We start from the raw sequence: 24,070 nt of genomic DNA, 5'->3' as shown, positions 1-24,070 counted from the left end.
TACTATGCACTGTTCTCACAGTGCCAGCACCTCTATGCCTCATTGCATGCTATGTACTGTTCTCACAGTGCCAGCACCTCTATGCCTCTCACTGCATGCTATGCACTGTTCTCACAGTGCCAGCACCTCTACGCCTCTCACTGCATGCTATGTACTGTTCTCACAGTGCCAGCACCTCTATGCCTCTCATTGCATGCTACACGCTGTTCCCACAGTGCCAACACATCCGTGCCTCTCATTGCATGCTACACGCTGTTCCCACAGTGCCAACACATCCGTGCCTCTCATTGAATGCTACACGCTGTTCCCACAGTGCCAACACATCCGTGCCTCTCATTGAATGCTACACGCTGTTCCCACAGTATTCAAGAAACGAGAAGCGTGTCCCCGCACAGGCTGAGAAATTCAAATTAGTATTGCCAAATGTTTACAGTTGTGTGGCAGTGAGTGATCAATCTCAAATTGTAGTTGGAAATGTCACTAATTCTAATGCCATCAACTTATATATACACGATTGGCGGTGCTCCCCTAGAGTTAAGATACAATGGAATCAAAAAAAGAAAGGAAAAGAAAACTCTTTTGGCTGGGGGCACAAACTTAATGTAATCTATTAAAACAAAGTTTATTACATAATCTTCAATTTACGTACATAAAAGACATAACACCATATATAGACAGACAAATTACACAATGGTTGTATATTTAAGTATCACACTGTTAATTAAACTATTGTTGGACAAATGTATCGTGTTCTGGTCACTTAGTAGTCATCTAAAATGCTTATTGTGATCCAGAATATGTTGGACAAATGTATCGTGTTCTGGTCACTTAGTAGTCATCTAAAATGCTTATTGTAATCCAGAATATGTCATATTCTGGATCACAATAAGCATTTTAGATGACTACTAAGTGACCAGAACACGATACATTTGTCCAACAATAGTTTAATTAACAGTGTGATACTTAAATATACAATCTTTGTGTAATTTGTCTGTCTATATATGGTGTTATGTCTTTTATGTACGTAAATTGAAGATTATGTAATAAACTTTGTTTTAATAGTATACATTAAGTTTGTGCCCCCAGCCAAAAGAGTTTTATTTTCCTTTCTTTTTTTGATTCCACTGTTCCCACAGTGCCAACACATCTGTGCCTCTCATTGCATGCTACACACTGTTCCCACAGTGCCAACACATCCGTGCCTCCCATTGCATGCTACACGCTGTTCCCATAGTGCCAACACATCCGTGCCTCTCATTGCATTCTATGCACTGTTCTCACAGTGCCAGCACCTCTATGCCTCTCATTGAATGATATGCACTGTTCTCACAGTGCCAGAACATCCGTGCCTCTCATTGCATGCTATGTACTGTTCTCACAGTGCCAGCACCACTATGCCTCTCAATGCACTGCACGCTATATGCTGTTCCCACAGTGCAAACCTGTGTACCCTTTTGTAAGCTATGTGCTATACAAACAGTGCCAACATCTCCGTGCACCTTATTGCATGCTACACTCTATAAAAACAGTGCCAACACCTCCGTGTACCTTATTGCATGCTATGCACTGTACAAACAGTGCCAACATCGCCATATGCCTTACTGCATTCTACACTCTATGCAAACAGTGGCAACACTTCTATGTACCATACTGCATGCTACACACTATAAAAACAGTGCCAACTCCTCTGTATACATTATTGCATGCTACGCGCTGTACAAACAGTGCTAAAGAACCATATTGAACACTACCAAACTACCACCTCTCATAGTATCACAACTATACCCCGTTTGGTGCGTACCACGTAGAACCAAAATCCTAAGGCTTCACAGACAAGTTATGAGGCAGTACACTGTAATGTAAGTAAAGTTTATAACTAGAAGTTATGCCGCACACCTAAGATTAGCTCCTCCAACATTTTGTTCCTGTTTAGAAGTAAAATGAGTCTATGCACATATAAATTATTTATTTTCAAATAACATTATATGTGCCACATTTTTTATTATCATTTAGTAATAAATAACCCCCCCTCCATGTCTATGTTGCCAATGCACAAGCATAAATAATTACAAATTGTATCTTGACTTCAACAGATATTTTGTACATTGTTTATTCATGACAATTTGTATAATTTCCATCTTTCTTCTTTGGTAAGCAACATAGCACATGGTACATCATGCAACAAAAGTGTTAGATTAGGTTTTATGTATTTTAATTTGTGATAATCACTTGTGTGATAAATACATTATGAATATGAAATTCCTTTAATAAAACTCTTATGTAGAGTAGTGAAAATGGCTACATTTGTATGTCACAAAGCCCTGACTGTGAGACTGGATGTTATCTCCCCAGTCTACCCAGCTGGACATGAGATCACCATTAGAACCTATCCACATGAGACAGCATCAGTTACTCTGTCTGTGCTGAGGGCAAACAATGAGAAGCATTTTTACTAAGAACAATAAGCTTGGCACACACGAGTCTAATCTCAATGGCCTATTATATTTTAATGTATGTATTTGTTGGTCTGAGCCACACAGGGACATAAATATCACATTTGTTTCTGTCATACGTGTACCAAGGGTTATGTAGTAAATATACACACATTGCTTGCTCCCAGATCTCCACTTCATTTACTCTTGTGGTTAGCTGGGCTGAACTAATTAAAGATTATAAACAGACAATATATAATGAATTTACCACAGATAACTGCAATAGCAGGGAGCAGAGCATTTTGTAGATTAGAGGGTCTGGTTTTTAAGTATAGTCCCCATATATTATCCTCAAACAGAATTCCTGCAGGATGTCTCAGCCTTATTCCTAGGTGTGCACCAAATGTTTGTGAGGTCTTATTCACTTAGCTCTGATAACTGATAAATCATAGCACATATGGGAAATGCATCTGTAAGAACTACACTCCATTAAACTTGCATTTAAACATATTGTCCTCCTGTGGGTCTCTGACTAAGTGCGTGAATTTGGTTAGGCCAGATGGACGCATCTAATGTCCAAGCTCCTCTGACAGTGTTGGTAGTGTGATATCACAGTGTAATAGTTTAGTTATTTACATGGCTTATTATTATTAGCTTTTATTTATAGGGTACCAAAAGGTATCTGCAGTGCTGTATATGGGTAAAAAATACAATGGAACAACAATACATAAAAGAGCATCTCATTATGAAGATTTCTATGTTGTTGTGGGGTAAATCCTCATCTGCAGACATTGTTTTTTATTACTAAATCATTCCTTGCAGATAGGTACAATGGGTGATTTTGTAACTAGACGTCCTTCCCAGTTGGTTCACTGATCTCTCTAGCATAATTTTTTCTGCTTCTGGGATGTATGTGTTTTTGGCATATGCCAGGCCCCCACTTGTTTAAGATCTGCCTGGTGCCAGTGGAGGCATGGGCATAACTACCATAGGTGCAAGGGGTGCGGCTGCTATGGGGCCAAGAGCTTAGGGGGACCCATCTTCCTTGTCAAAGTTACATGTGTTATATACAGTTTTCACAATTGGGTTGTATGCCCTTACAAACTTTTGCTATGGGGCCTTCAAATACCTAGTTACGCCCTGGAGGCTAACGTATGCTGAGTTTTATTAATCATAATTTAGGGGGGAAAAAATGTTGAAAAATGGGAAAATAATGCTTTCATCCTGGCAACTGCCCACAACGCCATGCCTAACCTTGTGCTGCTCCTCCAATCCCAATCATCATAAAATATATTAATTTTATTGTGGCTATCATTTTTTCCCAAATGTATGTATTTATCTACACATTAGTGTTATGTATATTTTAAATTTGTATTAGTGCATTGCACAATTAGAACTAATCACTAGACTATTAGAGGACAATCGTTTGTACCTCCCGTAGTTCCCTTCTAAAGGAGCTCAACTGTATGCGTGACCAGCCCCTTTCTCACACAAGAATCCACGGGATTAGCCACATTAAGAATCCTATTCTGTGCCAAGTGCCAGGCGAGTTGCAGTTGCGGTAAGGCCGACACTCGCGTCACAGCCCAAAGCCCTACTTTACACGGAATCCTGCTCACACTTCAGGAGCGTGCAAGCAGAAATCCGCGATAAGTGCAGCCCTGGGAGTGGTCGCGCAAAACAATCAAATAGCTGACAGGCAGTTCAGATGAGAGCTACGGGAGGATCAAATAATTGAATCGCCCCCATACTGTTTTGGCAGGTTGACTATTTCTGGCATTTCCTATCTATTCTATAGTCAAAACCAATGGATAAAAGCAGAAAAGAGCCTATGATTTGTATATGGCGTGGGCCCATACAGAAGATATGCCATGAATACAGTATAACCCTAACAGATGGAGAAATGGAGGCTGAGAAACTAATGTGATAAACAAGCCTAACAGTTACCACTGTCTCTGTATAACCCACAACATATGCAGAAAACAACTCATTATAACACGGCAAAATACAAATACCAAAAATAGGGTGCTATAATAGTTTTTCAATAATATCAGCCATGCAGAAAAAGATTATTCAAGGTTATTCTATTTCATTTCTGCTATGATTTTTCATTCACTATGAAGGCCTGATTAAGCTGTGGGAATAGAGTATGAAAGAGCAAGTAATTGTGCACTTTGGCAGGGCTGTAACTAGGGTGGTGCAATATGTGCCACGACACAGGGCACCACAGGGCAGGGGGAACAGTTTGGGCCTGTCAATATTCTGTATATAATGATTCCCACTTGTAGCTTCCTCTTCTTTTATCCCCAGCATCTACTGGCCGCCCCTATCTCCTCCATGGCCGACTCCCGTCCATCTGGCCACCTACCCAAGCAACTTCAGGCATATCCTCTTTTATTTTTTAACACACATTTCAAAATACTGTCATAAATGGCAGTTAGACACCTTACACATGGCGCTATCTATCCCACAATTTCTGGTGGCAGCCCTAAACACAGCCACCGATTCCCGACCCAGATGTTACCAGCACCAAGAGAATCCTTGCTGGTGAGTTCAGCTGCCGCTGATGTTTGCTGCATATACAGTACACTACAAGTAGCGCTCTTTCTATACCTTCTGTCAGTGAACTACACTGCCGTCTCCAGGCATGGAATTTCTGAAAATAAGTCAGACTTGTTGTATTTGTGCGCGAGGGGCTGTTGGTACCGATGTATACGCAGGTCTGCGAGACCTTATGGATATGCAAAAGCGGTAGTTGGCGTCTCTATGCTGGCTGTGTGATTGCAAATATTAGTATTTTCAAATTTTCGCAGCTGGTCTGCGTGCATAATCGCAGCTGCGATCGCAATAGCGGATCGTAGTGAATCAGTCCCCTTTTCCCAAATCTGAACCAGGCCCTTAGATAATGTTAAACAATCTCTTCTGGATTTCACCTTCTTTGAATAATTGCCTCACCTTAACTAATATATTAAGTACATAAAATGATTATTAAACCTTCCTATGCATGTGTGTGTCAAGTGTTGCCATTAACAATTACAATTTGCACTCGGATGATATTTAGATCAGTATTTGTGTAAACATTGAATTACTTTTTCCTTTATACTTGTCTTCTTGGCATACAATGTACTGCATTACTAGCATGCTGGCTCCACACAGCCATGGAAAGCAGCAGCTCCTAGGCAAAAATGAATGCGATAATGTTTTTTTCCATTTTCTTTTTTTTTTATAGACTGGACGTGTTAATAATTTTCAATACTGTATTTGGAGAGATTTAGTTAAAACAATACATATTTACAACATATGTTTTGATTTATTTTGAAAAAAGTTTCTAAATTTCAATTAATGTAACTTTATATGTCAAACTTTGTATGATACCACGCCTCTAATTCTGGGTACACACTGGCAGATATATCTTGTGTACATCTGCCACTGTGTCCCAGCGATATGTCTGTGAATGACGTCAATCACAGACATATGGCGTCGGCTGTGCTGCACAGCCGATGCCCAATATATCTGCAGGTATATTGGGGCATCTTGCTGTGTTTACAGGCAGTCAGCTGCAGCAGAGGGCGCGGGTAGGGGCCCTGCGACGCGTCCCTCGGCCAGCGGTACCCATGGATACACACTGACCAACCAGATGATGGTTGGTCAGTGTGTATCAGGTTACTCGATCTGCAGATGTATCTGTCAGGTGTGTACCCAGCATTAAAGGTTTACTTTTGAAATGTATTATTATTTTTTTTGCGTTTCAAACTTATTTAAAATACTATTAACCTGTTACGTTGTAGCAACAAAAGTGATCCAGCTGCATTCATGAATGTGCTCTTCTATCACACCACTTTATAGCCTACCACAAGACACTGTTTTACATTCACTGTCAGGTCTGCTGTAGGTAGAAAAAAAAATAACTGTATAGTACAGCAGATATAATCTTCCTTCTCATTTACAATTGAAAAATTAGGGGTCTATTTATTAAGCAGTGTTAGGAGAAGTGAAAAGTGATAAGGTGCCAGCCAATCAGCTCCTAACTGCCATCTCTCAGGCTGTGTTTGAAAAATGACAGTTGGGAGCTGATTGGCTGGCACATTATCACTTTTCACTCTTCACTTTTCACTTCTCCTAACACTGCTTAGTAAATAGACCCCTTAATCTTAAAATACTCCCACAAAATCATTTAATATAGGCACAAGCATTGAAGAAAGAATCAGAAGTGACTCACTAGTGATAGTGACCATCACCATCATGTATGTATTTGCACCTCCCTCCCCCATTCCTCTGATCTAAGCATAAGGAAATACAAGTATCTGGGGTATGAGTACTGTTTTTTTGTATACTTGTGTGGTAGAAATTTGTATATATTACAGTAAGCAAATGGGTGTAAGCATGACTCAACATAAGCTCCACATACTGTAGGATTTAGAACTGAAGGACCTCCTTGTGTTACATTTACTGCATTATAATAATGGGGTTTGTACTGTGAGTTCTTTTAGATTAGCGGCAATCACTAAACGGCCCACGGGCGTACTGAGGTGAGTAACCGGGAATGGGATGGTGGGTTCTTCGATATGCAGGTTTCTTTCTCGCAGCCCTTCTATTAGCCACGCACCTAATTATTAAATGCGTTTTGTTTTTTTTGTTTTATAAATAAGCAACATAATTTTAGGATAAACCCCTTCAAATTATTTTGTAATTCAGATATATGCCACTTGACCACTGTATTCTAGTTGAATCTGTAATAAAATTGTGATTGCTTTCATTAAAAAAAACTGCTGATTTCTCAGACTTGTTTCCACTGTTTCAGATTTTATATTCCACATTTTTATATATTCGTTTAATCAGATTTACATTCTCATGAGTACAGGTTCCTCACACATTACACAGGCAACCACCCTTATAGCCATATTATGTTACTTTAGCATCTATATCAGGGATGGGGAACCTCAGGCCTGGGGGCTGTATAAGGCCTCGGAATCATTTGGTCTGGCCCTATAAGCTTTTTTCTGCTAACCTCATCTGGCTAGCAGGATGCCTAGAATGTCACCCTGCAACCAGAATCTATGCAGCCTGGAGCGTCCTTAGGATGCTACAGACGGTCACACCGCTGCCTTACAGCTCCCCGGCGCATCCTGAGCATTGCTGTAATCACTGGCGATTGTGGCCCCCACCCCGTATGATGTCACATGGAGGAAGCGTGGCCTGTACCGGGCCCGCAAATAATGTTATATATATCAAAATGGCCCTCGGCAGACAAAAGGTTCCCCACCCCTGATCTATACAATCAATACCCGTATTACCTGTATTACCACAAATTCAGATGTTTTCATGAACTTGTCTATTTCCAGGTCTGATAACTTCGCAGAGGAGGTTACAACTAATTCAGAGGACCAAGTGTTTCTTGTACTTTAATGTTAGGATGATTTGCGGACGTTCTTATCCAAGAACTGGATGTTGCCACAAGTTTATGAATTGCCTAAATACAACTATAAATTTTCTTTTTAACAGTAGTGGATTGTACTATGATAGACTGCAGAAACAGATATAAATAAACAACGCAAGCTAATATTCTACTTACACGACAATCTCTCTGTAGTGTTTTCATCAATGCGCTGTAGGTTTCGGGATCAAAATACAATCCTTCATGCATGTCCTGCAGAAAATCCAGGTCCTTGTATGTGGGGCAGGTTTTCTCCCGCTCTTTCCGAGACGCTCTCCTTTTATACGTTGATCCTTTTAGGTCATATTTGTAATGCATCTTCATTGAACGCGGCAAAACATTGTTCATTACCACAAGTCGAATGTTTATACCACCAGACTGAAGACAGTATAGTCCATAAAATTTGGGCAGTAGTGTCCTGGGATTCTGATTTAAGTTCTAAATACATACAAAACAAAGACAAATATTTTAGTAGGGGAACCAAATAAAACTAGATTTACCCATATTACTTCAAGTATACTAATCTAAATATGCCTATATAGTCTTTTATACTATGTAGTTTAGATGACCGTCACAAGACTAGGGGGTCTATTTACTAAGCCTTGGATGGAGATAAAGTTGATGGAGATAAGGTGCCAACCAGCACATAACTGTCATTTTTCCAACACAGCCTGTGAGATGACAGTTAGGAGCTGATTGGCTGGTACCTTATCTCCATTCACTTTATCTCCATCCAAGGCTTAGTAAATAGACCCTTAGACCTCTTATGAGGCTGTACAGGATATCTATAGCTTTTGAACCAACATTGCTGCCCACAGCTGTACATAATGTCCCATTACAGATGTTCATCTGTAAGTAATGTTCTGTCACTGAAGTTCATGGCTGTAAATAATGTCCCATCAATCGTGTTCATGACTGAAGATAATCTGCTGTCTCTGATGTTCATGACTGCAGATAACATGTCATCACTGTCAGTCATGGATGTAAATAATGTACCATTACTGCTGTTCATGGCTTTAGATAATGTGCATTAGTACTTTTGAGATCTGCTTTTGGAGGAATAATATTAATTGACTAGAGCTCAAAATGTCAAAAGCACATCAGACGTATGGTGAGTATATCCTGAAAAAACCATAGTGGTAGCTAAATTGATTTCTAACTAACCTGGCTCTCATGTGGTAGGGATAAATTACTGTAAGCTCCAAGGGACAGGGACTGATGGGAATGATTAAATATGCTCTAACTGCACTGTGTGACGTTTTGGTGCTATTCAAATAAAATCTATTAATAATAACGGTATTCACAAACAATGTGTATTTTTAAAAATTGGATTCAGGGCCATATTTACAGTTTGTGCTCTTTGCCATGGTGAATGAACATTCCTATAAATATGGTATCACAAATGTTCATGGCCATAAATAGGTTCATCTGCATTAAGAAATATATTAAAACAAATAACAAAACACTGATTGTGGGCTTCTTTGGGCCTATGTAATAAACAAAACAGCACAGTCCATATATTCATATATAAAATGAAATGCTTACAATCAACTAGTTATATCAGAAAAGCTTCATAAACATGGAAGAAAATTGTACACATATCAGGAAAATCAACTTAGTCCAACAGAGCAATATGTTTCATAGAAAGATAAATACTGGGATAGAAAAATAGTGTCAGAGGATCATGCAACAAAGGTCTGTTATCATTTCTGAAAGATGCACCCACTGCTAGTCTATACATTTATTTTCATCTGTAATACCCACCATATGTAATGCGGAGCTCGCCTATGCATCTATCAATCACTGCCACTGTGAAGTATGCAGGAAATGTTTCTACAGCTTCATGTGACATTTAGACAAGTGCAAGTTTGATATTAATATAGTGTGTCTCAAAAGCTGAGTTGAACTGAACTGTATATCTGAAATAGCTGGAAGCTGGAGTGTGTCCACATAACTATATGTGCCTATCATGCTGTCACCTCACTCTGCAGCAGGTGGATGTTAGGACTGTCAGTGACTGACAGCTAGACAGACTTAGTACTGAAATGCTCAGTGTTGCTCGATTCATAATCAGGGGCAGAGCCGGTGCTGTCACAGCAACTTAGCCTCAGCTTTTTGACCTGTGTCAGATCCCATCAGGACACTGTACTTTACATGTGGGAGTATGGAAGTAACATATCCTGTTTAGAGCTGCAGTAAAATGCCAGTATCACACTGATCAATGTATTTTAAATTCATGGTTAAAAGCTAAAATGTCGGGGTTATTGTCCCTTCATGCTGCTATAGGTGTTTTTTTAGTATACAATGTAAAATTAACCACATCCAAGTTTATAAAAAGAGACTGGCACTGAAGCAGAGCAGTATGTTTCTCATTAGCAGGGAATCCCCTATTTGCATGCTTGCGTTCATAGCCATCATCATTATCAGTGTACACTTGCTCTAGACCTATCTTGGCTGAAAAAGATCCATCTGAAAATAATTATATGTACATACAACTCTATATAGCCTGCATTTCAGACTTCACACCCATGATATACTTAGTCTACATGCGAACGTCCCATTACCACCCAGTTACGCCCCTTCAGCTGCATGTGGACATTTGACCGAGTTGCATACGAATCCGTTTAGCCTGTAGTTGCGCACGCTCAGCTGCGGAGACTGTGCAGTGTGAGCACACACAACTCTGCGCCAGCCCTGATGTGGGAAATGTGGCTGGAGATTACCACTTCATGACTCCAGGAATGGGGCCAGCTAGAGGCCTTGCTTTTCTGATACAGGTTGAGTCTCCCATATTCAAAATGCTTCGGACCAGGGGTATTTTGGATATGGGAATTTTCCGTATTTCGGAATATTTGCATACCATAATGAGATTTCTAGGGGATGGGACCCAAGCCTAAACACAAAATGCACGTTATACTCAATTCAAGGTTCTCACGCTCACTTACAAAGCCCTCACCCAATCTTCTCCCATTTACATCTCTGATCTCATCTCCCTTCACTCTCCTGTCCGCCTTCTTCGTTCAACAAATGCACGCCGCCTTTCATGCCAACTGATTACTTCCTCCCACTCCCGCCTCCAAGATTTTGCTGCTTCCCACCTTTGTAAATCTCTCCCTCTGCCCATCAGACTCGCCACCTCTCTACAGTCATTCAAACGGGCTCTCATAACCCACTACTTCATTAAAGCCTTCCAGCTCTCATCCTAACTTGCTGCTACATCTTCCTTCCTCCCCGTCTACCCCATCTGTGTCACACCTGTTTGTTTTACCCCTCCCTTTTAGAATGTAAGCTCTTAAGAGCAGGACCCTCCACCCGCTTGTGCTTCTCTCTACTTTAGTTTTCATCTACTTCTTACTCACCACTAGGGCACCTAACACTTGGTTGCTTATGCTCTGCTGCTTATCTGGGTGTTATGGTCGCTAATGTAGCAATGTATATTATCCTTGTCCTCATCCTGTATTGTATTGTATTGTTCTGTAAGTCACTGGTCACCTATTTGTTTATGTACTTTGTTAGGCGCTGTGGAACATTTGTAGCGCCATATAAATAAATGATAATAATGATAGTAATACACACAGCCTGAAGGTAATTTTATACAATATTTTTCATAATTTTGGGCATCAAACAAAGTGTGTGTACATTGAACCATCAGAAAGCAAAGGTTTCACTATCTCAGTCATGCTAAAAATAATCTGTATTTCGGAATATTTGGATATGGGAGACTCAATCTGTATTTAACTAAATTAAAAAAAAGAAAAACAAGTATGCAATTTTATGTGGAAATCTAACTATATATACACAAGAAATAATAAAATATTCCTCCATAGTACATACTACAATACACAGATCCCGCTGTATGTTGTCGGATTCAGGCGACTCACCATATAATAGCCAGGAAGCAGCTTCTGAAGAAACTCAGCCTCTTTGTGCTGAACGGTTTTGATGATAAATTCGTCATCACTGGTTACAAAGAAAATGGAGCCACTTGCTCCAGGGTTAGACAGTTCAATCAAGGGTTCGCTGCAGAGTGAATACTGAAACAAAGGGAAGGAATATAAATATTGGGATGTTCCACACTGCAAATTACAATGGATTAGAGTGGCATGTCCTCCTAGCTTCACTTATATGTTTTACATCGTCTATGTTGGTATTTCTTTCATGACATGATGTTTTATAGATGGGTAATCAGTATTTGATTGTTATCTAGGTTATGTAAATATGTTTACAAATATAAAGCTGAACTTAATTGCAGTAGAGTCGGGTGATTTTATGGGCAGACGTGATAAACGAAAGAACTGCAGCTGAGTGAGTACAATGTATGTTCTAAAGGACACACGTACTTTGTTTAGATTGCTTAAAGCTTAGCTAGAAACTGTATTGTTTTCCTGTGGAGCAGGATAAACAATATGTATAATATAGCTCAGACTTTATCTATGGGGAGTGTTTCCAGGTCAAGGTTAGAAGAGGCGCACACAAGAAATTCCTATTAATGATCTGTATAAACATAGCAATTAACTCATAAGCACTCTCAATTACAATGTAATCAGCAATATCCTCAGGGGTATTTAAAACTAATTGTATAATTCTGTGAAATAATTACTAGTCAATGGTTACAAAAATATATTTGATATTAAGAACACGGGTTTATCACGTACTTAATTAACTGTGAACCCATTTTGAAATACCAGACCAAAGACTGTATATAGCTGGGTACACACTGACAGATATATTGGCCGATCAAGATTACGGTCGCTTAGTGTATATGAACGACCATCATCTACAGATATATCTGTAGATCACTCGATCTGCAGATATATCTTTGCAGTTTGTACCCACCTTAAAACTGGGCATACACTATACAATTATCTGTTAGATATCTGTCCAATCTGGCTGGTTGGAATGAATATCTGGTAATGTATGGGAGCAAATGACAATCGACCATTTGCTCACAAACACTGGAAAACAGACAAAAATGGTCGTTCAGACAAATTTTTTTAAAACCCACAAATTTAACCAATTTGAACAATTGTTTTTTGTCAGTTTTCCAGTGTTTAAAACCATATGATCGACTGTCATTTGCTCCCATACATTACCAGGTTTTCATTCCAACCAGCCAGATTGGACAGATATCTGACAGATAATTGTATAGTGGATGCCCAGCATAACTCACCAAGATTACACTGATAGATCTCTAACTATCCCTAAACACTTTATGCCCGAATTTGATTTAGCTTGCATTCATTTAAATGTTTATTTTATAGAGCAAAGTTGCCAATAAATGTCAGTATGCATACAAAAATTTTACTTTACTAGGAGAGATTATTATCACTACTTTCCAATAATTATTAATGTCATAAGGATAATAGAACTTTTAGGGCGGAATTCAATTGTTTCCAGCCTCCTTCGCGTCTGGCGAATCTATTCAATTGTTGCTCCTGTCGGGTGCGATCAGCTGCCCCCCGGGGGGGTGGGAGCTGCAATGGCAAAACAGTGTCCCATTTGGGCACCCAAACAGCACTTTTTACGATCACGCCCAGAACTTTGGTCAGGGGTAGCTAAACCCAACCTCATCGAGCGCGATCAGCGCGATAATCTAATCAACTGAATCTAGCCCCGCGATCTCCTGTCACTTTAGACGGGTGATCGGATGCGGGAAAACAATAGGATTCCTCCCTTAAAATTTGTGAGAATAAGAAACACTTTTTAATGACAACTTAAAAAAGAAGTCTTCAGAAAGAATCGTGAGATATACACCCACATGTTGTTATTATACAAAGAAAACATTCTCTAAACACAAAGGACACCTTAGTGCACTTCAAAGGGACACAATTATAGGGCAAGCAGGGACAATAATGGAATGAGGGAAACAAGTAGAAAAAACTGAATTAAGGAAGAGTTCTGTGTTCACTACTTGCACTCCAGTCTCCACCTGCATGAGTATCATCACACATCAGGAAGACTGAACACTGGAGTTATGGTTACATCCTGTCATAGAGAAACCCCCTTTCTGTCTTGTCACGAGATCATACAAAGTAATTCAGGCTCCTGCAGTTACAGAAAGCCTGCTCCTGCTGTACACACGGGATGGTCACATTTTTATTAATACTCATGAATCTTTCATTCCTGTCCATAAGATTATGAAAACATGCAACAAAGATAGAATAAAAAAAAAATGTTTTAATATTATCTGGCTTGTTCTGATATCTAATTAATGTACAGGGAGATGCCTGGTCCATTTTAAGCTGGGCACATATTATGATTACATTATTTATGGCCGATCACTTCTGATTACGCACTAGGGCAAACCGGTGAACCTTGGCGAGTCATAACATAAAGGATATGAGTGGCTAGGGAAGAAATCTGAAGAATCTTTTGTAGTACATGTTGGATCTATTTTAAAGGTATGTGTTATATCTTTCTTTGATATATATATATTACTGTGCTTCCTTGACATGTATCAGGTTGCCCATCATTACGCTAGATAACCACAAATTACATCACCTTAAACATAAATATGCTAATTTTCCATGGTTGTCCAAATGTACTACTTTCAGATACTGTGTGGGCCCCACATGAAATGTTTCATAGCAGACTGCCAATATTAGCCCATTAGACAGCTTGTTATTTGATTTTGTGTATTGTCCTGCTCCAAGATGAGCAGGATTATGATTACATGATCCAAAACCCGTTTCAGACAATCAGTATATCAAAGTTAACAGCTTTACAAATCCCAGTAGGAAGACCGAGAAGTGGATATTGTCCTTACCAGGTAATCATCAGGTTTGATACCGAAAAGCTCTCTGAAGTAACGGAATGCTAGCGGAGCATAGGTCTTAAATCTGAAGTCTGGGTAATGGTGTGCTGGGGTTAAATTACTCCCTTCACTAAAACGTAGGAGGAAAATTATGTGTATTAAAAAAAATTGCCTGGAACATATTAACTAGTTATTATCATACATAATTTGCAACAAAATAAAACAATAATAAAAGTCAAAACATAACCAAATGTCAGATCACTATCCATCAGAGGTTCCGAAACACGTGCTCAAGGCTCCCCAACAGTTCAGGTTTTATAGATATCCATGGTTGAACACAGGTGACTAATTAGTACCTAAGTCAGTTTGATTTAACCACCTGTGCTCAACCATGGATATCTCTAAAACCTGAGCTGTTGGGGTAGTCTTGAGGACCACGTTTGGAAACCTCTGCTATACATGCAATTTAAACTAAATAGCAAACACTTAATTTAATTTCTCCTTCTATTTTGAGAATGTATGCATGTCAATGATTTTATATTTTACTAGTAAAGGGACCCAGGCCCCTGAATGCCTGGCCCGCAATCTCTTTGCTCTATAACGCGCACCCATCCACACTCCATCCCTCTACCGATCTGCTCTGTAACGTGCCTCCCCTCTCAGTCCTTGCCCCCCTCTCAGCAATCCACACCAACCCTACCCCCGCATTGTCCCACCCCCATATTTACCGGCGGCACACTCCTCCTTCTCTTCTGGCTCCTACTAAGCTAAGGTCTGTCCCATCTCCATAGCGTTGGAGCACACGCATGTTGGAGTCGGGACAGTCCTTACAAAATTATTATATAGATAGATTTATAAATATAAATTATGTCAACAGCAGTAATCCAGCACTCAAATCAGCTTGAAAACAAAAAACTTGCCAGATTGCCTTCCACCATATGCCATGCAGGTGTATGAAATATAAAGAGACCTTGCATAAAAAATAAAGCTACACACTCCTGTTTGCCAACGTTTCTGTAAAGATTTACTTTTGTCCACGACAAGAGCAAAGTTGGGTACACACTGAGCGATGTGTACCCGGGGTACACAATGGGGTAGATGTATGTAGCATCGAAGCGGCATCAGTGCACGTTATGTGCGCTGATACCGCTTCTCCCCGTTGTATGATCAGGGATTTGGAGGTAAATGATAGCTACAAGATAGCAGCACCGATAGCCTGGGCAATGTATGAACAGTCAGTTCGCCTGACCGTTCCGCCCACTGTAGCTGTTGCTATCGACAGCTACAGCCTGGCAATGCCCTATCCCCACAGCAGGGACAGTGCTGTCCCTGCTGCAGTGGCTGCCGGCTCCAGGGCTGCACGCAGGATCTCGCGATACATTTGCGAGATTCCGCGCATGCTCAGTGGAGCCGGCCGGGAGTGAGACACAGCACATCAGCACTAGGCTGATGTGCTGTGTGCTCTAGCAGGGATCGCCGGAGGGGGGAGTTATCACTCCCCCGCTCCGGCCGATGAGATGTTAATACATCTCATCGTTAGTGCTTCCTGCTTCGCCTCGGTAAAGAGGCGAAGCAGGAAGCGTTATAGCTGCACGTTAAGTGCTGCTATAATACATCTCCCCCACTGAGTGATGTGTACGGGCCAACATATCGAATAATGGGTACACATTAGAACAAGGTAATGAACGACGGAACGATACCTTGTTCCGTCCTTCATTACCCTCAACGGGGCCGCTTGCGATATCGTCCGATTGGACGTGCAGCACGGCCGACTTGGCGATGTCGCAAGCATCCGCGGGAGCTCGCATTTTGGCTGTATACACTGAGCGATACGGCCAATATGTCATTCCGATTCGTCCAGAAACTACATATCGTGTCGACATCGCTCCAGTGTGTACCCAGCTTAAATCTTTACTGCAGCAGGGTGCATGGTTTAAATAAATCTCATCTTCACCACAACAAGATAGATATCCAGCTTGAAACCAGCACACAAATAAATGCTGTAAAAAAGGCCCTTTATTTTACATCACAGAATATAAAAGATTACTCATCTGAACCAGCCCGTGCCACAGTGATATAGAATCTGACAGCAGCCGTTCCGGTGCTTGCTGCACCTATGTCAAGGGATCAGTGCACTTGTTTACATAATAACATTCATAACTCCGAGTGGTGGTGTCTTTTCCTACTTTAAGTAAAGCTAAATGGAGGATACGAGTCTTACGGTACAAGATAGTAAAGCCTGCTTTCGCTAGATGGCACCAGATCGGATTTTAACTGTGTTCCAATGTTAAGAGATAACACGTGAAAGATTCCAAACCAGATTGATTGTTAATGCTCATGTTTTGATGTATAATAATAAAGCACTGGAAATAAATGCCAATCCTTATCTAATATTTATTTTTATAATGTGAGTCACCTTGCTCTTGGCATGCCTAACTACTATTTTCCATCTGCCAACTTAACTGCTTCTTGTGACTTTGTGTCTGCAAGAAGCAAATCTTGGAGAGAATATACATATATATAATTTTGGATTCTATTTTTGTGGAAGACAAAGGTCACTATAGCTAAAAGTCACTGGAAACCTCTTACGGAGTGGACAGGGAGACCTTTGCTATAACAGCCAATAATTAAGAAACAATATATATTAAAAGTCCAGAAATTTAGGGACATCATCATCATGTCCGGATGTGCACATTGCTGTCAGGAGGGGGGGGAACTACCCACGCTATTCAGTGGCAAACGCAGGATTTCCAGAGGGGGGTTTCAAAATGTTTAATATTGGAGCGAGTGTGGCCTGTCAATAGGGCAGAATTAGTACTTAACCAGCTGTAATAAGCATCATACAAAGTGTATTGTGTGTATTAATTCCAACATATACAGGACCAGTGATCACAGTAAGCCATTAGATGCGCCAGTAGGCCATCCTGCCTGAGCTGAATGTATTTATTTTAGATGTGGGCACCATTCCAGACTATTGGAGCAAGTCCGGGAGCCTGGAGGAGCATCAGAAGAACCTAGCACTGCCCTGGACATACTGTATATGTACATATTGGGCTCTCTAGCAGTGCATCTCTAACAGTGCATGTTTTCCAGATCTTCTAGTTGGTGCACAGGTTATTTATTACTGGCTGATGCATGTTAAAAGATCCACAGGTGGTGCTAATTTAATTTGTGATACTGAGAGCACTAGTAACAATCTATTATATTACTATTTCTATTGTGGTCATGGTGTGGGCTGGGGAGGGGGATTTCCAGGCAGACGGAAACCCCCCCCTGCATTTGCCTGTGCTATTTATGGGACAATCCCCTCAAATCAGGACTATTCTGCTGAAATCGGGAGGGTTGAGAGGTATGCTTTAATGCTATTTGTTGTTTGTAGCTATATATTGTGATTCATGATAAAAGGAACATTTTCCACGTGGTGCATGTGTATCTGTAAATCTAGGAAAAGTAATTATAACCTGACAGACAAAGAGGTAAGAGGTAACTGCTCACAAGATTACAATTTTCCATCTTAAGTTTTGTGCAAGTGTGTTCTATTTACTACGCAACTAACATAGGCCCTCATTCAGAGCCGTTCGCTATTTGCGTTCGTTCAAAAACAAGGGGTGGCTATTCAAATGATCCGTTCGCACATTGCAGTCTGTTCACACCTCTAAGTCTGAACGAGCGAGCAAAACATACGCTCGTTTTTTTGTTAAAAACGCCCCCTGGCCGCTCGCACCATACGTCATGTCCGCTATTTATTAGATTAATCGAGTACATCGACCAGCGTATGAACTGCTCGCTATTCTTGTGGTTGGTTTTTTCAACCGCTATTTTGCGAGCAGTTCTGAGTTAAAAAAAAACAAGTGACGTGGTGAATGACGCTGCTATATTAATTATGCACACCCATAAAACGCCCGTTTTGACCTTTAAGCACGCCTGCGTTCTGATCTCCACTCCCTGTTTTCAAGCACCTTCCCCTGTTACCACCCACATACGCCTCATTCTGTCACTCAAAATAGCAGGCACTCGCTATATTGCGTACAAACGATTTTCAGCCGCACTGACTGGTTCACGCATGTGTACTAAAAACCGTACGCATGCGCAGATGTGCGAACATCGCTCGGAACGAGCGTACTGCCGCTAGCGAGTGGCTCTGAATGAGGGCCATAGTTATAACCACGTCCTCGATTATAATCTTCTATTTATTTACATGAAATTTCATCTGGTGTTAATTTTTATTATTTATGTATGTATTAGAGAAAAATGTCTGGAATAGATATGCAATCATTTGCAATACATTTCACAGGTTCAGTCTTTGTTATCCCAATGTATACAATGTACAATTTATCAATGACAATGAGGTTAATTGCAGCTAAACCCCACGTGGGGCCTTCTACTACTAACTCATTAGAGTGGCTTTCTTATGCTCTGACCAATCAGAGCGAAGCAACTAGTATGGGTTAGCCGCGGACAAGCCTCCTTGCTAGTTGTCATGGTGAGAATCACAGAAAACAGATGAGCATCATCTATATATATTTTTTACTTCTCTTTGAATAAAAAGCTGGAAGAAAGTAGAATAACTCTATAGATTTAATTGATTAATAAATTAGTGAACAATATATTTTCACTAATTTGGGGGAATCTTTATTTAAATAAAGGATATTTTCACGCTGTTTTTTTATAGCCCTTTTTTTATGTGGCACCAAAGGTCTCAGGAAGCCCTAAATACCAGCACATGTGGCACAAGTAGTTCAACAGTTACCAGCAATTCATCGTTGTCAGAGCTTGCTGTACTGCCAAATGCAAACATTTTTTTATTTAACTATTATCTAAACATCGACAACCCTTGGGTATTGGGAGGAGCCCCAGTGCTAGCAGCATGGAGCTATATTTTTTGGAATGGGGATGCGATTTCCATAGGCCCTGTGTTTTCAGACTGTCATAGCCTGGTGCTAATTGCAATTTTTTCTAGGATCCTCCCGCATTAGCAGCAACTAGCCCAGAATATCACTGCCGATGCTTGCATTAAAGGGGGGGGGGGGGGGGGCACGTTGTTTTAATGTTTTATTTATGTTACTTTTCTTTTAAACTTGGTAAAGGAATGCTGATGCTCAGCATTGACAGCATAAATCTTAGCATCAGGAGACGAGCATCCACAAAAATATGCCTCCTAACAGGCATATCTATGCTGAGTCCACCTCTGATTAACTCCCAATTACATTAACACGATTACTGGACTCGGCAAAAGCTTGCCCAACCCTTTCCTTCACTTCCCCATAAAACAAAAGAAAAAAAGATGTAGGTCCAACTCTGCATCAAGCCTATTAGCTTTTGTATCTGATAGCACCAAGGCCAGGATCAAGCTTAGCGTGATACCTATTTAGTTGGGTCTTCTGCCACTTACGAACACCTTGTGGCGCCATATAAATAAAGCATAATAATAAAAATAATAAAGTAGTAGTGTATTAATATAGGTGAAATGCAGCTTCCTTTTCCAGAACCACTAATTGGGATATACTCATAATATCAATATTCACAATGTCGACATTCATTATGTTGACAGTTCCGATGTTGACATGGCTGAAATGTTGACATTGAACATGTCGACATCTGCAGACTGTCGACATGTTCACAATTTAACTTGAAATGCCGACATTCTTCATGGGCCGGCAGCGGAGGGTTAGGGTTAGGCACTAGGGGGAGTGTTACAGTTACTCTATGAGAAGGGAGGCTAGGGTCAGGCACTGTGAGGGTCAGGCACTGGGTAGGGGAGGATAGGGTTAGGCTACGAGAGGGGAGGTTAGGGTTAGGCACTAGGGGGAGTGTTACAGTTAGGCTATGAGAAGGGAGGTTAGAGTCAGGCACTGAGTAGGGGAGGATAGGGTTAGGCTACGAGAGGGGAGGCTAGAGTTAGGCACTAGGAGGAGGATTAGGGTTAGGCTACGGGAGAGGGAAGGTTAGAGTTAGGCACTAGGAGGAAGGTTAGGTTTAGGCTATGGGAGAGGAGCTTAGGCACTAGGGGGAGGGTTAGGGTTAGTCATACTTATCATACTTACACATTCTGACATCACCACCATACCCGGAAGACACCACTGGAGCCGCGGTACCAGGTAAGTCACCAGTAGATCATCAGGGACATTTTGTCTACATTCTAATCATGCCGACAAAATATACCAGACCCTCATTACTGTACCAACTAAATAGAGTAATCAATGAGGAGGATCACATTATTCTTTTCTTTCAATCAGTGATAATAATTGAATTTCAATACATTTGAGGTAAGCGGCTAAAAACAAACCTTAACCTAAACAAAATTTCACTAGTGCCTTTTACACCATATATAGCTATCCATAAGGATTCTACATTGTCATCTTTTTTTTACAGATATCCTCACACTTCAAAAAAAACACCACATACTGGTAGGTTAATCATTTGTTGTGTGTGTGTAATGTTGCGTAATTGGTGCCACTATATAAATAAACAAAATTAATAATAACATTGGGCAGGTTTTAAATATGTTGTTATATATACAGTACATAGACCGTGCCTCCCTTTTTGTAGACTTACTAATATCTTCACAAATGAATTACTTTTATCCTGCCAAAGCCTCAGATATACCCACTACAGTACATACTTGTTCCGATATTGTAGCCTTTGCCAAACATTGCAGAGATTATTTCTGCAAACTTAGAGAATGCTAAGGGTTGTCTATGAACATGTAAGGTCACCCACCTAATTTGATTATTTTTTAAACATGGTTTTATTATTTAAAGCACCAGAATACATTTACAAAATAATTACATTGTTGTGTTATTGTTAAGAAGATCATTCAAAATTGCCTAAAAATGCATGGTCAATATGATACATGAGAAATTTGTCAATAATGACAACTTACAGATGTGTCCTCCCTCGTCTTTGCTGCAGTCACGCCAAACAGACGCTCATGGCGCGCCTGCACTCTGCTAGAGCCAAGCGGCCTTTCTGCTCCTTTTTCTTTCACGACAATGCGTCTAAGTCACAATGCGATGGGACAGGGACGTAACAGGATACTGTGCTGATTAATTTGATATGTGACACTTGTATATCTGTGTGCACCTGAGTCTCTGAATCAGCAGGTGAAGTGCTATAATGCAGCGGTCGCAGCTTTTTTCCACTCCAGTTTTATTTACAGGGGTCTATTTACTAAGCAGTGTTTGGAGAAGTGAAAAGTGAAGAGTGAAAAGTGATAAGGTGCCAGCCAATCAGCTCCTAACTGCCATCTCACAGGCTGTGTTTGAAAAATGACAGTTGGGAGCTGATTGGCTGGTACCTTATTACTTTTCACTTCTCCTAACACTGCTTAGTAAATAGACCCCACAGACTCAGTTGCACACAGATACAGATATACTGTACAAGTGTTGCATATTGAATGAATCAGCACAGTCGCCTGGACAATTAACCATCACAACACACTGATTTAATGACATATATGTTCACACACACATAGACACACAATCTACTTGAAATCATTTTTTCTCTTCGGTAATAATAGTCATTTATGTAGATCACAAGACAGCATACATCTACATTCTCTCTTGGCCTTATAGAAGAGAACACGCAAGCTTATGCTAGTGCAATGAGATATGCTGCTAAATTAAGCTTCTTTCCACCTTCCATAGTGCAGTTTATTTAAGTATGCGTCATGGTACCACATAGTGTTTAGTTATATATCTAAATCCTCTCATGTTTAGTACAGGATAATTATATTTTTATTAATATTTAGACTATACTTGTAAGTATTTAGTCTTCCATTACGTGTCACATGATACAGAATTATGTGTAAAGTGAGAAAGCGTGTTTAAATATAAATCTGTTGTCATTGTTATACTGAATAACAGCTGAGAGTAACTGGCTTTTATTTTACATTTTCCTTTAACAGGATTATCTCTATTGCTTCATTACATTCAAAGGCTGCAGCACTCTCACCACAAATTATGTCTTCTGCGGATTATGAAATAATAAAACGACTCTGAAGCAACCCAGTCTGACATCAATATGTACTAAGGTAAGTTTTAGTAGGTAATGTACTTACACTTACAACTGATAAGCAATGCTCTACATCAAAGAGTACAAAATGACACAATGTGCGTGTGCGTAATCGCATGTTCCTATATGTATGTGTTTTATTTTCCATACATTTCTACATAAAATCTAGTATATCTAAAGCTACCAGTATGTCCTTACCTTGGTAAAAAGACGCTCTCGACTACATAAAAGTCTTGCATAAGCACATCTCTGTCAGGCTTGGATGTAAGATTACCAACTGTGTAGCCTATTCCCAGTTGAATGGTGCCTTTAATCGCTGATGATGCTGTCTGCAAGAACACAAATATATAAGACATTTTCAAACAAACTATTGATATAGTTCAATGATAAGGGAAGGGAGGAAGGAATTATCACCGCACCGGTCAAAAAAACTACCTTTTCATAATAAATTGAGGACATATGTAGTGTAAATTGCTATTTTTTACTCTATCTGTATTGTAACCCATAAAAAGGCAAATGCTGAAAATGAATGTTTTTTTTTTTTTTTTTTAAAGTCTCCACTAACCTTTTCCTTTTCCTTTCTATTCTGTGCAAGAAGATTGTGATAAGGGCTCCCTGACACTTCCATTAGCATCTAAGTATAGTTATTACTCCTCCCCCAACTAACTCATATGCTTTTCACATAGGGTGAACGGAATTAGGTGCCTCCTTTCATTTAATACTGTTTATTTGATCTCCAGTTTCTCTTCACAGCAATGTCTGATGAGTAGCTTTATATGACTTTTGTAGCGCTATCCACTTATTGGCTTAGAAGTCAATCGTAATTGTTTGTCGAGAGGAATTACAGTTTAGAGAGCACAGAGCATGGAGGGAAAAAGAGGTCAGAGCCCGTTAATATGGAGATAGCCCTAATGCAGGAGCCAGGTGCAGTGCTAGCTACATAGTGAACAAGGTAGGTATACTGGAAGCTTTACTTTGCAAATATATTACTTGTTAACACATTGCATGGTTTCTGTTTGAAATATTGGCAAATTAATTGGAATTGATATGTGTTCTTAACATAGATACTCCCTTATTTTCAATAACCTTTTGTACGATTTTATAAACCCTGGCTTGGTAAATAACTAAAAGCTTCAATCAAAATATTGCCAAACCCAGCAACCAAGAGGCATGGATAGGAAGTAACAGACACAGAAAAAGAAAAACAGTATTTGTCCTTAACATTGGAGTTCCTTAAGATCTATGATTCATTATGCAAAGATAGAACCAATCTTGCAATAGGCATGATCGCCCAGTAAAAGAACCAATGTTCAGCTTGGTGAAACACAACTGACTGGGGCACGTTAGTGTGGTTAGAAAATTACTGTAGGCACAGACTCCCGACCACATTTACCAAACATGCCCAATAATTACTTATTATCGGGCATTGGACATATT

The 24,070-nt window shown here is 40.0% G+C and overlaps 1 protein-coding gene across 4 annotated transcripts in view; it reads right to left on the bottom strand.

Annotated features, from left to right (window-relative positions):
- PIP5K1B (phosphatidylinositol-4-phosphate 5-kinase type 1 beta) overlaps nucleotides 1-24,070 on the bottom strand; it is a 159,560-nt gene that overhangs the window by 59,879 nt on the left and 75,611 nt on the right. For all 4 annotated transcript variants that reach the window (XM_088476651.1, XM_088476650.1, XM_088476652.1 and 1 more), the window contains 4 exons: nucleotides 22,832-22,962; nucleotides 14,633-14,750; nucleotides 11,748-11,900; nucleotides 8,005-8,304 (listed from right to left, as the gene is read on the bottom strand). In XM_088476651.1, the coding sequence (XP_088332777.1) occupies nucleotides 8,005-8,304; nucleotides 11,748-11,900; nucleotides 14,633-14,750; nucleotides 22,832-22,962 (702 nt within the window). The remainder of the gene's footprint in view (nucleotides 1-8,004; nucleotides 8,305-11,747; nucleotides 11,901-14,632; nucleotides 14,751-22,831; nucleotides 22,963-24,070) is intronic.

Source organism: Taudactylus pleione, unplaced genomic scaffold (assembly GCF_031769625.1).
Source record: "Taudactylus pleione unplaced genomic scaffold, aTauple2 ptg000190l, whole genome shotgun sequence".
Classification (NCBI taxonomy): Eukaryota; Metazoa; Chordata; class Amphibia; order Anura; family Myobatrachidae; genus Taudactylus; species Taudactylus pleione.
The sequence above is the reverse complement of the archived record's forward strand: the minus strand, read 5'-3'. Positions and strand labels throughout refer to the sequence as shown.